Source organism: Glycine max, chromosome 7 (assembly GCF_000004515.6).
Source record: "Glycine max cultivar Williams 82 chromosome 7, Glycine_max_v4.0, whole genome shotgun sequence".
NCBI classification, from domain to species: domain Eukaryota; kingdom Viridiplantae; phylum Streptophyta; class Magnoliopsida; order Fabales; family Fabaceae; genus Glycine; species Glycine max.
The window spans coordinates 40,086,413-40,100,977 of record NC_038243.2 but is presented as its reverse complement, the minus strand read 5'-3'; the positions used below and the strand labels follow the sequence as shown (position 1 = coordinate 40,100,977).

The following is a 14,565-nucleotide window of genomic DNA, read 5'->3' as shown; positions in this document are numbered from 1 at the left end:
CGTGGCTAAGGTAGGCTCCTGGATTTCACACGTTGGACTGAGGGTGACCTTTGTTAGGAGGACAAGAAGGGGAACCTGCAAAATAAAAGATTTTGATGCTCAAGTAAGTATATGAGTTAGGAGAATAAGAGAGAAAACATGTATACAAGAGTATGCAAGCAGGTGCGTATATGTGTTGGAGTTGCGAGTCCTTGTTTGTAGGGACCGTTATAGCCCTTGCAAATAATTATTGGCTTGTAGATAATAGCCGATAACTTATAGATAAAATTAGAGATAATATATAATTTAGAGATAAAAGCTAGTAGATAATTTAGTACTAACAGATAATGTGTTGCTTGTAGATAATTAAATACCTGCCAAGAGATAAAGTGGTTAGGGTATATCCAAATAATTAAGAGGTTAGAGATAACCTGTCTATTGTTAGAGATAGGTGGAGCAACATGAAGACTTAGCCTTGAAGCTTGAAGAAGTTTTGTCTTTTACATGTCCAACTCTTTTGAGTGACATTTGTATTGATTATTGTATGTGTGTTGCATCTTAGTCTCTATCTTTTCATATGTGCATCATGCATCATCATGTAGGAGTAAGAAGAAAGGTTCTAAAGTTAGAAAATTTCTTCTGTGTTTAAAACTCTCTATTTTTATCGATTACAGGCTAATCGTAATTGATTACATAAGTGTTCATAGCTTGCAGATAAGTTTTCATATCGGTTTAATCGATTACAAGCTTATCGTAATCGATTACACAGTTCTTTTTGAGACAATGATTGGTTTTTCAGCAGTATCTGCTTTAATCGATTACTAGGTGATCATAATCGGTTACTTCTCTCTTAAAAGTATTTTTGAAGTGATCAAGAACATTTTAATCTATTACATCGAAAATCTAATCGATTAAATTGTTCTTGAAAGTTTTCCCGATTTTGGGAAGAAAAATTTAATTGATTGAAATGATAATATAATTGATTACTTCTTCGAAATAATCGATTATATTGTATATTTAATTGATTACAAACGGTTATAACTATTTTCTTTATAAATAGTCACCTTGTGTTCTCACTTCAGTGTGTGAAAAAATTAAGTGTGAAATCATATGAACTGAAGTAAGTGATAAAGAGAAGAAAAAAATGCTTAGATATAGTGTGACTCACAACTTCTAATCTTTGATTATGAATATCATACTGTGAAAAGTGAGTTGTGAATTCCTCTTAAGTTCAAGAAGACACTTATTCATTCATGCAAGGATCTTGTGTATGATTGATCAGGTTATGTCTTTTTTTGACTTTACTTTTTGTGTGGTTTACACATTGTTAGTTTGTGCATGAATTTCTGAAGGCATGCTAGAATCTAATTCGGGTTGGATTAGATATTTGGATTAGCTTCTTTAGAGATAAAGAGTAAACTGATAAAAAAATTGGTGTACTTCTTCTCTTGATCTTATCTTTCGTTCTCATTCTGGTCTTGATCGATTTATTGAAGGTTAAAGAAAATATCTTTTTGAAGAAAGAACTTTATCAAAGGATTTTGTGTAAAGGGTGATTGATTAAATATTGATTTATCAAAAGTTTCTGATACAATCCGTGGAAAAAAGTTCTTTTTAACTCTAATTTTAAAAAGTCTATTTTGATTTAGAAACCAATACCAATTCACCCTCTCTGGTTTGTGAGCTCCATCATCTTTTTTCATCTATTGTGGAGCCCAGTTGCTAAGAGCCCGACGTGCGTGCTCCTATACCAAGGCTGACATGGAGAATGGACACATGTCTCTGAGTGGCATGTAGGATGTCACATGTATTTTGTGGACTATAAACAACACAATAATAAAAAAATATTTTTTAGATAGTAAATTATAAAAGAAATATATTACATGAAAAATATATTGAATCTCATGTTATAATATAAATGGACTAATCTCTAACCTCTTTCATCCCGTAAACCATGTTAATTCCTATAAAGTGATGGCTACGCTGAACAGAAGTAAAATTGTGATTCTGTATTAATATTGGTGAATGAGATTAAGATTCATACTTTTAAATTTATGTTTAGTCAATTTTTTATAATTTAAAATATTTGTAATTTAATTTTAATAAACAAATCAAGGACTAATTTAAAAAAAAATCTTTAATTAATGAAAATACATATGGCATGATAATTTTATTAGTTAAAAAATATCAGTACCTAAACCCTCACAATTTTTTAGGTCACAATAGAAATTCTAAAAAAAATAGTAATGTTATGTGTAATTTAAAAAAAAAAACTCAAAGAAAGTGAGTATAATTTACTCTTATAAATATGATAAATAATATGACGTGGGAAAAGAAAAAAGATAAAAAAAAAGTATTAATTGAGTGTCTGCACTATAGTTATAGCTGAATATTATCACAATATTTATTTTGTTCCCTTTTTACCTCTTATAAGTAATCATGAAATTACTTCAAGCATGAGGTAACCAAATATTTTCATGAATTCGGCTAGAGACCTTTGGTCACTTTAGCTACCCATTCAGACTCTTAAAAAATTATATTACTTTTAAGGTGCCAACAAGGAAAAAAAAAGAATAAACAAATAAAATGTATTGAGATTCTTCATGATTTAAAATCAATAAATCCCGACTTTTTTTAGAAGTTAAAATGAAAAGAGCTTTTTATAGAAATTAAGATGCATAAATTGAGAAACTAAATTTATTTTACCTTATCATTTTTGTTTTTTTATGAATACTTATAAAAAAGTTTATTTAAATAAGAACAATATATATTTTTATCTCGAAAATTAGTAGATAGAATTGTGCAACCATTTGTTTTTATGACAATTCATATATGCTTCTATAGGGCCTTGAATCATTTAAATTTGGACATTATGCAAGAATAAAAATGTACCATTTGTGAAGAACACTAGATGAATGGGAGCTTGAGCAAATTGTATAAAATGTTGAGATCAACTACAAATTTTTGTAGTATGGTAGCATTTTTCCTTCTTCGGGACATTAAAGTAGTTGTTTGGTATGGACAATAATTTTGTTATCATTTACTTGTTTTCAATTATAATAACTCTGATTATAAGAAAATGAAAAAAAAAGAAGAGAAACTAACCAAAGAAACAACAAACCAAAATTAAAACAGGAAAAATAAAAGGCTTAATTATTAATTTGATCTCTAAATTATTTTTAAAATTTTAATTTGGTTCTCAAAATTTTTAAAATGTTTCAATTAGATTCTTTTGTCAAATCGGCACTAAAGTTATTATAATGTGAATTTTGACAGTTTAATTTATAAATATTGACGGTTAAAAATTATCACTATTTTTTTTTGTCACAAATCCACACAACTCATAGCACCATCATAACCATCATTGAGACCGCCACCATCCCCACCAAAACATCCTTTGGCCCATCAAAACTCTGTCGCCATCACAATAGTAGCAACCCTGTGACTTGTTTTCCTCTTCCAAGAGGTCAAAGAGGAAGATTGTAACTCCTATCACCACCACATCTCAGGATCTCCCCTCCTAATGCGCCAAAGCCTCGACATGCACAAATCTCGACACACATAACTCCTTTGTCGTCGTGTGCGCAAACTTCAAATAGGGTGGTTGTTTGGGTTGGAGATAGTGGTGGCTATATGATGGGTTAGTGCGCCGACATTAATGGTGGCATGATGGATTGGTGATGGTGTTGGGCTACAATGATTTGGTGCATGATGGAGTTTGGATGATGCCTCATTTGTTTCGATCCCTTTGTCTAGCTTTGATATGGTGTGGGCGCAACCTCAGAGGTCTTAAAGTTCGGACATTCCTTGACAGCCTCGAAGATGGAACAGAAGATGATCCCAACCTCTTTAAGAGACTCGTGGTAGGTGGTGACGACATTGTTGAAAACACTACTGACATTATTCAAGACAAAGATTGTTAATGGTGTTGATAAAATTTAAAAATAATAATACATAGAGTGGTTGTTTTTAACCACCATTATTTGTAAGTAAAAATCATCATAATTCTTATTTTAACGGTGTCAGTTTGATTTGACAGAAAGAAATTAATTTAAACATTTTAAAAAACTTAAAGATAAAATTAAATCTTTTAAAAATTTAAGAATTAAATTGATTTTTTAAAAATAATTTAAGGATCAAACCAAGATAAAATACATGATCATGTGATCCAAAGAAGCAAGTGGAGTGGACAAAAATGTAAGGCAGCTAGGTCCGTTTCTTTCCTTTTGTGTGAATTTTATTTGTAGCTAGATGGGAAATGAATTATTAAGATTGAAAGGGTGTGCAACTTTTGGGGAGCAAACAGGGATGGCCCCCTATACCCCACCCACATAAATAAATTGATATATATCATATCATCTGTATCCAAGAAATGTATATTATTTTCCTTATTGCCTGGGTGCCCATGTCTCCTCCATTAAAATTTTCCCACTCATGACTGTAAGCTGTGTGACTGGAATAGGATCTCCCCATAGCTGAAACAAAAAAGCTACTAATAATATAAAAATTATAAATTAAAGAACAGCAGAAAAGGGCTAAAAGAATTAATTTTAATTATACCATAGTTTATTGTATTATTGCCATGTAACATACTAGATGGTAGATACTACATACAGATATATTAGTGCTTTTTGACAATCCACAAGTATAGCTATTAGCTAGTGCTCTTCCATCATCATCACTATTCTCTCTCTCTCTCTCTGCAGTCTCAATACTCATTGGTACACTCTACACAACACAACGAGGTTGAGGCAAAGCTTAGGAATCATACTCACTAATACTACGATTCTAATGCACCCCTTTTGAACTTTGTTCTGATCAAGCGATACCCTTCATCTGAAATCTTAATCTCATAGATGATTAGCACATAATTTACATGTACTAGGGCATGAAAACCTTCGAGCTTCTTTGTTCCGAGGCCATTTCCATTGCTCCAACATTGCTGATCGGTGAGTTTTCTCTGACTGATTCTGCAAAATTTTATCTTTTTCACAACCCTTTGCAATGAGCGGGTTGCGTTTTTGTTTTCATACTGATTGTGCCTGAGTTGAGAATCTTTGTGTTTTCTCTCTCTTTTTCTTCTTCTTCTTCTTCTTCTTCTTTTTTCTGAGATGGGTCTGTTGTTGCACACACTGTTTGCCCATTGTTCCATTTTGGGGCACCTATTTCTTGAAATGGCTTTCTGGGTTTGCTTTGCTTAAATTTCTTTTCCTCTCTTCTGATAAAAGCATCTAGCTTGATACGGGGTTCGGATTTTTAAGCTGTTATTGCACGTGAAGATTATGGATTCTCTTTTGTGCACTGCATGATGACTCGCAATTTTTCTTCTCATGGGTTCACTTCGTATGTGCGACTTGAAGATTTGCTATTACCTTGGCTTTAAGGGGATGGTAGTCCTAATTTTTTTGATTTAGTGCCCAAGTGGTGTTGATATTTTGTATGCGAATGTAAACTTTTGAGTACCATTATAATATTTGATAGTATATTTTATGTTTTCATATGATAAATTTCTGGAGATGGGCTGGTATTTGCAACTGAAGAGCTTGTGTGATGATGTTTATTTCCCATAGTTTGTATTTTTCCTGTCTGTCGATTTTGTTATTATTTTGTGAAAACTTGTGGAGCTTCCTGTTCAGATGTACTGGGGCATTCCAGTCTGTGTTGTTAGGGTTATGTACATGAAATAGTAGTCTTTGACTTGTTAGGGTTACTTTATGCAGATGAAGTTTACCCCGAACAATTTTCTCCACCTATGTTGAAGTTTTGTTGAAAAATCTTTGTAGTTTGACTATAACAGGAAATGGTGTTTTGATTTGGTTTAGTGGATCTGGGTCTTCAATTATTAAGTTTGTTGAAGCTAAGTTTAGTGTGATGTAGGAAAATTGACCGATGAATCAGAATCGATTGGACTTAAGAGCTCATCATTCTGGATCAACACAATCAGAGGAGTCAGCTCTGGACCTTGAAAGGAGCTACTATGGTCATCCTAACCCTTCCTGTCCTTCACCCTTGCAACCTTTTGCAGGAGGTGCTCAGCATTCTGAGAGCAACGCTGCCTACTTTTCTTGGCCTACATTGAGTCGCTGGAATGATGCGGCAGAGGATAGAGCCAACTATTTTGGGAACCTTCAAAAGGGTGTGCTGCCTGAAACTTTGGGTCGATTGCCAACAGGACAGCAAGCTACTACCTTGCTTGAACTGATGACTATTAGGGCATTTCATAGCAAGATCTTACGCAGATTCAGTCTTGGCACTGCCATTGGATTTCGAATTAGAGGAGGTGTTTTGACTGATATTCCAGCTATTCTTGTCTTCGTTGCCCGTAAAGTTCGCAGGCAATGGCTCAACCATGTTCAGTGCCTACCTGCTGCCCTTGAGGTGGGGAATTTTGGTTCTTCTGGCTATGTTGCAGGTTTCTACATGGCTTTAGTGGATCTCCTCACACTTTACAATCGAATTATTGATTATTTATTTTTGTTGTTTCTCTTTTGGTTCTTTGTTTTTAGTATTTACATATAGGTAATATTTTGGCACCATGATTTGGATTTATAGATGGCCAAAAAAAAAAAAAAACTATGGAATGTTATATATGGGAAATTTTTTACTTTCTAAAAGTTTTCACAATTCTTATTAACTGTTCAGGATTGTGTTGCAAATAAACATTGATTTATCATAAGAAACAGGTGCTGGTTATTCAGAATTTTTTAGGTCACTCAATGGATGTTTTAATAAGGCTAAAAGCAGAATGGTCTCCACATGCTGATAAGGCACTGAACAGTGAATATCATTTATTATTCTTTGGCCTACAATGATCTCTTGTGAGAAAATGGTTAAGAAATTTCTAGTATGAAAAAGTAAGCTTCTCTCACAATTTCACTTATCTTTACATTGGTCAATTTCCTGGGACTTACACTGTTCTGAGTTTATGTAAATCTGAGTTGCATTAACATAAAATTTTCCACATGTTTTAGGTGTCAAATGCTGATAGAATATAGTATATCTAACTACAATGTGTTTTTTTTTTCTGTTTAGTTTTTTTGGTAATTTAATTACACATATTTTATGGATTAACAGGAAACATACAAATTTCTTTATGGTGATAACCTAACTTATAGTAAAATCTATTTTTCTCTAGAAGTACCATCTTAAAGCAACAATGGAACTAAAGCAATATTATTTAAGATCTTATGTTTGTTATAATTTCTAATTGAAGATGCTGAAGTTATCTCTTATTTCCAAACAGGGGCCGGGAGGTGTTTGGTGTGATGTGGATGTTGTGGAGTTCTCCTATTATGGTGCACCTGCACAAACTCCTAAAGAACAATTATATACGGAGCTTGCTGATGGCTTAAGGGGAAGTGATTCATGTGTTGGCTCTGGTTCTCAGGTACTTCTACTTTGTTTGAAGAATCAATATCTTGTGTGTTAGATTTTCTGCATACTAAATGGAAGTAAGTGAAAGGAAATAGTGTTTCTTAATTTGATATTAGAGAAGAGATATACCATCTTGCCATCATGGCCATCATTTTATTTTTATTTTTATGGACTTGAATGCAGTTATATATTTGATATTAGCACTTCTTCCTTTCGAAATAGATTAGATGATAATGTGTTGTAATCTGGTGGGAAACCATCACATTCTGAATATATTGGGTTCTATGGTGTACTAGTCATTATAATTGCCAGTTTACCAAAAATATTGTCAATTCCTCTTGGTTCAAATTATGGCAATAAATTATGTTTATATATGTATTATAGATTTTATTTTACGTTAAAACCCTTGCATTGGTCTTTGATGGAAAATTCTTAAGAAAGTGTTATTGGTATATGATAGATATGGAGCATGTTATTATTAATGATGAAAGATAGGGATTGCAGTGATAAGTATTTGTGGCTGGTAACTTGTAAATTGATCTTCTTAGAATTGTGGGTTATGGGCCTAACTTAACCCTACAAAATCGACTTGTAAGGTGAGGATTGTCCTCCACCTATGTACTTTAATTTTGGCCATATCTCTAGTCGATGTGGGACTAAACCACTAAACCACCAGCTTCAAGGTTGCACTTCAGGCAACCCCCAAAGAGGCTGCAACTAAGGTGTGATAAGGGGTGTCAACAATTAAGGCGGCTTTTCCAACAGATCTTAAAAATACTGATGGGATTACTGAATTTGCAGTTTCATTTTGTATTCAAAATGGAAGTTTTCCTTCATTTTTTACCTAATCAATTTAGGTTTTTATCAATTTAGTTAGCTGCTCTCTTGTTCCCAGATTTTCTGTGTGGTTGTGTGCAACTGTAGATTATCAAGTGGCCTAAAATGAAGTTACACATTTCTTGTTTTTAATTAACTGAGATAATAGTTTTCCATTGCAGAAATAAATTTCTTTAAATACATTTCTTCATATGAAATGGTGGCTAAAATGGTTGAGCAGTCATAGTTGCAAAGAAGTAATTGTGTGTCTCTTTTGGGCATTGATGGTTATGCTATGCTGTTGATAGACAGCTTCATTCTTTTACTAGATGAACAAGTGATAGTATATGAAACTCACTTTCATTTGTTCTTGTACTCTTAGAATTTGTTTATATTTGTTCTCATTTTTCATTTTTCCAAGTATTGATTTCTGCTCCTCATAACGTGAACCTTGATATAATGCTGGAATCTATCTTTCCTTTATAATTTCTTCTCCTTGAAGGTTGCAAGCCAAGAGACATATGGAACCTTGGGTGCTATTGTCAGAAGCCGAACAGGAAATCGAGAAGTTGGCTTTCTAACAAATCGACATGTAGCTGTTGATTTAGACTATCCAAACCAGAAGATGTTTCACCCATTACCACCCAGCCTTGGACCTGGTGTGTATCTTGGTGCAGTTGAGAGAGCAACATCATTTATTACTGATGATCTTTGGTACGGAATTTTTGCAGGAACAAACCCAGGTAATGTGGTTCTAGTTCTCAGTCAACAACCAGAAGTTCTCAGTCGAGCAATTTGCCAATCTTAAAATTTGGGGTCTAACTTGCCTTTAATGCAAAATAATAGGTGTTGTGTTGGTGGTTTCTACAAGTTAATCAACTGAAGTTTCTTTACATAAAGTGATGTTCCTTTAGAAAATGTTTTGATTTCATAAGAAATACAAAAGTAGAAGTACCTGACTGTGGAGGCTGCATATTAGTGAGTTTCAGTTTCCCAAGGGAATGGTGACTCCCGTCTTCACAATTTGGAACCCAGAGGCTAGGCTAGGGGTTTAACAATGTTGGTTTTACAGTTGAGTTAAAGATCTCTGTTTAGAGAATTATCTTGAAAAGTGAAATCTTCGGCAGTGGAAGGCAAATATAATGTTGGAGTTTTTCTGCTAATTATTTCAGTAAGATGTTGTATTTGTATTGTTTAGCTCTTTATGTGAAAAAGTTTTTGCTAAATAATCCATAATTTTCTCCACTCTGCACTTCCTCTACAGTACACCAGTCTATTGTCTAGGTTATGTTTGATAAGTGTACCTTATAGTGAATTTTGGTTTCATCCCAATATCATATGCTAAATCTATTTCTTTAGCGCTCCTTTGATACTAGGAGATGTTGCTCTTTAGTAGTGATTTAAGTTCTTATAATGAGATAAAAGAGTATGTGTGAGAATCTTTCCAAAATGGTATGTCAAATTCATGATTTTCTCATTTCAATTTTGTTGGTTATGATTTTGGCTTAGAATTTTCTGTGGGTCCTGACCCTTGACTGCTGCACATGCACATTACAATTTTGTTATCTTGCAGAAACATTTGTGCGAGCTGATGGGGCATTCATCCCATTTGCAGAAGATTTCAATATGAACAATGTAATCACAACTGTAAAAGGTGTAGGGGAGATCAGTGATGTGAACATCATAGATTTGCAGTCTCCAATCAACAGTCTCATTGGAAGACAAGTGGTCAAAGTTGGAAGAAGTTCTGGTTTGACTACTGGGACTATAATGGCATATGCTCTAGAGTACAATGATGAGAAAGGGATTTGTTTTCTCACTGATTTTCTTGTTGTTGGTGAGAACCAGCAGACATTTGACCTTGAAGGTGACAGTGGAAGTCTCATTCTCTTGACTGGGCAAAATGGGGAGAAGCCACGCCCTGTTGGCATTATCTGGGGTGGGACAGCTAATCGGGGTCGTTTGAAACTAAAAGTTGGTCAACCCCCCGAAAATTGGACAAGTGGAGTTGATCTTGGCCGACTTCTTGATCTCCTTGAACTTGATCTCATTACAACAAATGAAGCACTCCAAGGTTTGCAAACATTCAGTTATTAATAATTCAAACATTCAATTCTCTCAATTAATAGCAGTATTAAAAGGCTGCAGTATTGACTGTTTTATTGTTTCACAATTGTTTAAACTTTAGGGTTTAGACAATGGATAGGAAGGAGAAAAGGCTAGCAATGCATTTTGAGTTTGATAGTAAGATGTTACTCATAGATACAATAACCTAATGCACCTATTTATACTATTAGTATTAATTAGGTCAAGCAGTAGCACTTCTAGTACAGGCCCCAATCACAGTACTACTAAGTAATAGCTAATGATATATCTTCTAACACCTCCCCTCCAGCCTATGCTTATTACAGGTTGCAAACCATAAACAGAAATAGAGAACTCTGAATTTTTTTATTTATTTTGGACCAATTAAACTGATCTCAATAACAGAATTTGGAAACTAGTACTTCACTGATGTAGCTCAGGAATTCGAGAGCAGCTGTCTCCACAGTGTAGGATCAGGTGGGTATTGAGGGAATTGCTGATTGTATGTCTGAATACCCTTTATAGACTTGGGCAATGCTATTTATACATCATCCTATATCTAAGTATCCAACTATTCTGTTAGGCATTACAACTATCAAACTAACAACTTTTACTGTCAGCAAACTCTCAACTAACTACCAAAAATGGGGAAGTTCCTGAAATTTTACTAAAAAAGTACAAGGATGACTACTTTCGAATTTGGGCTAGGAATAACTCTATCATGAGGCGAGATTGCACAAGCCTCTATAAGCTCTATTTTATCAATGTCTATAATCGACGTGGGATCCCAACAACTACTATATCTACTCTTTGTATCAAAACCCTGGCAACATCCTTGGAAAATAGCTCCTTTCTTCTCCTTGATACACACCTCAAGCAAATGAGTTTATAGAGTTTGTTGGAACATATGAAAACATCTTATCATATTTTAGAATATCCTAGGTTATTCTCTATGACTGATTAGTTCCCTTCTTTCTCATCATTGCTTAGGATTGGTTACTATATTTCCTTATTCCCTAACTTGTTAAGATTATGATAAGTATAATTTGTTAGTCACTGCTACACTTGCCAAGCCTCCTAATGAGTTCTATTTTAATCCATGTTCTTCTTCTTAATCGTTTCTCCTTTTGTGCCTTCTTTTTGGCTTCGAGTTTGTCTGAGTTTCGATCTCCTCTGCCATGCATTTTACCAGAGCATGTTTCGATCTAGAGCTTTACTTTATGTCCATGACTATTCTCCCTCTCTAATTAGTCTAATTAGTCGTCACTCTTGCTGTGTTTCATCTTTGGTTTTTAGTCACCTCTTGTTGTGTCATCCTTCCTGCATCTTGTTTAGTGGCTTCTGGCACTGTCTATCACTGTTCCACCACCAGCTGCAAATGTTCTGCTGCTGGCCACCCCTGCCCTTTATTTTTGACTGATGACTACCCAATTAGGATCTCCCAAGCCATTTGTGTGCACACATTGTCTCCTGCTGGTCATTTGACCACAGTTTGGTGAGCCTTAAGACTGAGAACACCCCCAGACAACTAGGAATCTCCAGAATACAATACTAAGGAATATTATTTTCATCCATATAGGCTGTATAATTTTCATCCATATGGCTGAATGACCCGTAAGCTCCTTAATATCTCAAGCCCTGTCATTCAAAAGATGTGGTGAAATATGCAAGCCTTAATATCTCAAGCCCTATCATTCAAAAGATGTGGTGAAATATGCAAGTTTGCTACTTTCGCTCTGGTGTTTTTATGGCATGGATCCACTTTGCCAGACCGTTTTCATAAATGGAGCTGGAGCATGGGTGACAATATCCCGGCTTTTGATGATTTAATTTATTTGTTAAACATTCACAGCTGACTTCTCCTTTCCTTGTCATTTTTGTAGCTGCGGTGCTAGAGCAAAGGAATGGTTCTGCTGCTGGAATTGATTCTACAGTTGGAGAATCCTCTCCCACTGTGCCAATAAAAGAAAAGCTTGAAGAGAGCTTTGAGCCTTTTTGCTTGAATATCCCACTTGCTCAAGTTGAAGATGAACCCTCTCAAAGAGTCAACCCATCAATAAGGCCCTGTGATTTTCATATAAAAAGTGAGATTGAAACAGCTCCAAATGTAGAACACCAGTTCATACCAAGCTATGCAGGCAAGTCTCCGGCCTGTCAAAGCTACCTGAAAGAAGACATGGAACTGAAAAGTCTAGCCGAACTTAGGAATGGCCCTGATGAAGATAATTTTGTTTCCTTGCATTTAGGAGAGCCAGAAATGAAGAGAAGAAAGATTTCAAATTCCTCGTTTTGCATCAAAGAATTAAAGTAACTAGTAGGTTTAAATATGAAGCATATATACTGAATGAAGCGACTGTCACATTTGCATGGCTGTTCTCTATGCTATAGAAACGCAAGGCCTTTAGCATGTGGTGCCTAGTATGGGAGGAGCTTCAAAAGCAAAGGATAAACAAGGTTCACTTCTGGATGATATTCTTATTCTTTTTTCTTCTTTTTCAAATCTTGTTTCGGCAAAGTGATGATATTAGTCACTTGTGGGTTATATAATATTTTATAGAGGACATTTAGCTAGCACTGTGTTGAATGATTTATACCACTTTTGTAGACTTTGTATTATAAGCACTCCCTGAAGGAGGAACAACTATTGTAAGTTATCGGAATGTGAAATATATCCATGTTAAGCAGCTTCTGTTTATTCAGTATCCTTTTTTTTTTCCTTCCTTGTACTCAGTTTCCAGTCATGACTTAGATTTTTATCCTTTCATGAGACAGTTGATGTTTTTATGTAAAAGGAAATTTAATTTAGTCTTCCATGGAATTCCTATACTTATCTTTTTGTTGAAGTATGAGTAAAATTTTCTTATACTTATCTTTTTGTTGAAGTATGAGTAAAATTTTCTTAAGTCGACATTTTGTGGTCACTAATTTTCTTTCGTTGACGTAGCTGAGAATACCAGACAATGGCTGCTATCAGGGATGAAAATGGATCAGATTGTTTAGTAGGGATATTTGGCCTCACATGTTTAAGGTCTGATCTTACTTGTTTATTATAAAGGTCAAGTTTAGACTTTTTGAAAAATCTATTTAAATAAAAAGATCAGGTTAAGTTTTTAAAAAAACCTATTAGGTATGTTAGATTGGTCTGTTTAATATACACACATATACATATATATATATATATATATATATATATATATATATATATATATATATATTAAAACTTAAAAGACATAAATTAATCTTTTTAAAAAATAAATAAAATAAGACAATCTTTTAATAAAATAAGATAAAATAAAATATTTATATTCTAATAACATTTTCCTCACAAAATGAAAATGGATAAATAATTTCAAGAAATCACATTGAAGATTTGATGATATGCTGGTTCCTTGCTTCATGTTTGGGAGATGACTTGGGAATTAAAAATTTTCTTCTTTGTATAACTTGCCTTGCTTCTTACTTCTTATTTATTTTAGTATTTGACATTAAGATTAGATTATCGAATGAAACTTATGGTATTTTACTTAGTTTGCTTATTTTGTTTATAATATTTTGTTGAATACTTAAAGTGTTCCGATTATCATTCTTACTTAAGTCATTGTGATTAGTGAATTTTAATATCATATTAGAGTGCTCTAATTAATTTTAACTTATTTTTTTCATGCATAAATTAAAGGGGAAGTATGTGTCTTTCTTTATATTAAATATAAAAAGTACTTTACAAATTCTTGAAGTTTCATTATATAGTCATTAGATTTCCTTCATATATAATATTTATTGTACAATAGGCTTTTTAATAGGCTCATAGGCCAAGCCAGACTTTTAAATAAGTTAGGCCAAACCTAAAAAAAAAAGTCAATGACAAGTAAATAGGCCAGACCATGCTTTATATTTTTAATTTAGGCAAAGATCGGGCCTAGCCAAGTCTGACTTGACCTGTTTCCACCCCTAGCTATTATGTTATTGCTTGCTTAGTCTTTTTGATTTTGAGCTTGCCAAAAACTAATTTGAGTATTTAGTTTGCAACTTTGTATTAAAACCTTATCAAAACTCATTCAAACTGCCTAAAGCAGCCATAATGGATGACACACTATAAATGAGTTAAATAAAAATACGGAAGTTATGAACTGCTCAAGGAAATTGTCCTAGTGTTCGAGGCCTAGGAACCTCCTAAGAGAAAGGTGAAGGAAGGAAAGACGTGTATTATTTTTCTGCTTCATTTCCATTGCATGATTCATTCATATATAAGCACCAAAATATGAAAAGTTGTTAACCAAATTCTAACAAATTGTACTAACAACACTAATAGAA

At 33.8% G+C, this 14,565-nt stretch overlaps 1 protein-coding gene across 2 annotated transcripts; it reads left to right on the top strand.

Annotated features, from left to right (window-relative positions):
* The first annotated feature begins 4,355 nt into the window (after positions 1-4,355).
* On the top strand, positions 4,356-12,949 carry LOC100796081 (protein NARROW LEAF 1). 2 transcript variants are annotated; one of them, XM_003529382.5, is made up of 6 exons: positions 4,356-4,928; positions 5,857-6,357; positions 7,223-7,366; positions 8,672-8,912; positions 9,743-10,243; positions 12,138-12,949. In XM_003529382.5, the coding sequence occupies exons 2-6, from the start codon at positions 5,869-5,871 to the stop codon at positions 12,563-12,565; spliced, it is 1,803 nt and encodes a 600-aa protein (XP_003529430.1). In that variant the 5' UTR covers positions 4,356-4,928; positions 5,857-5,868; the 3' UTR covers positions 12,566-12,949. The 2 variants fall into 2 exon arrangements, with proteins under 2 accessions (XP_003529430.1, XP_006583925.1); XM_006583862.4 differs by having other exon boundaries at positions 4,404-4,928; positions 5,847-6,357.
* Positions 12,950-14,565: the final 1,616 nt, after the last annotated feature.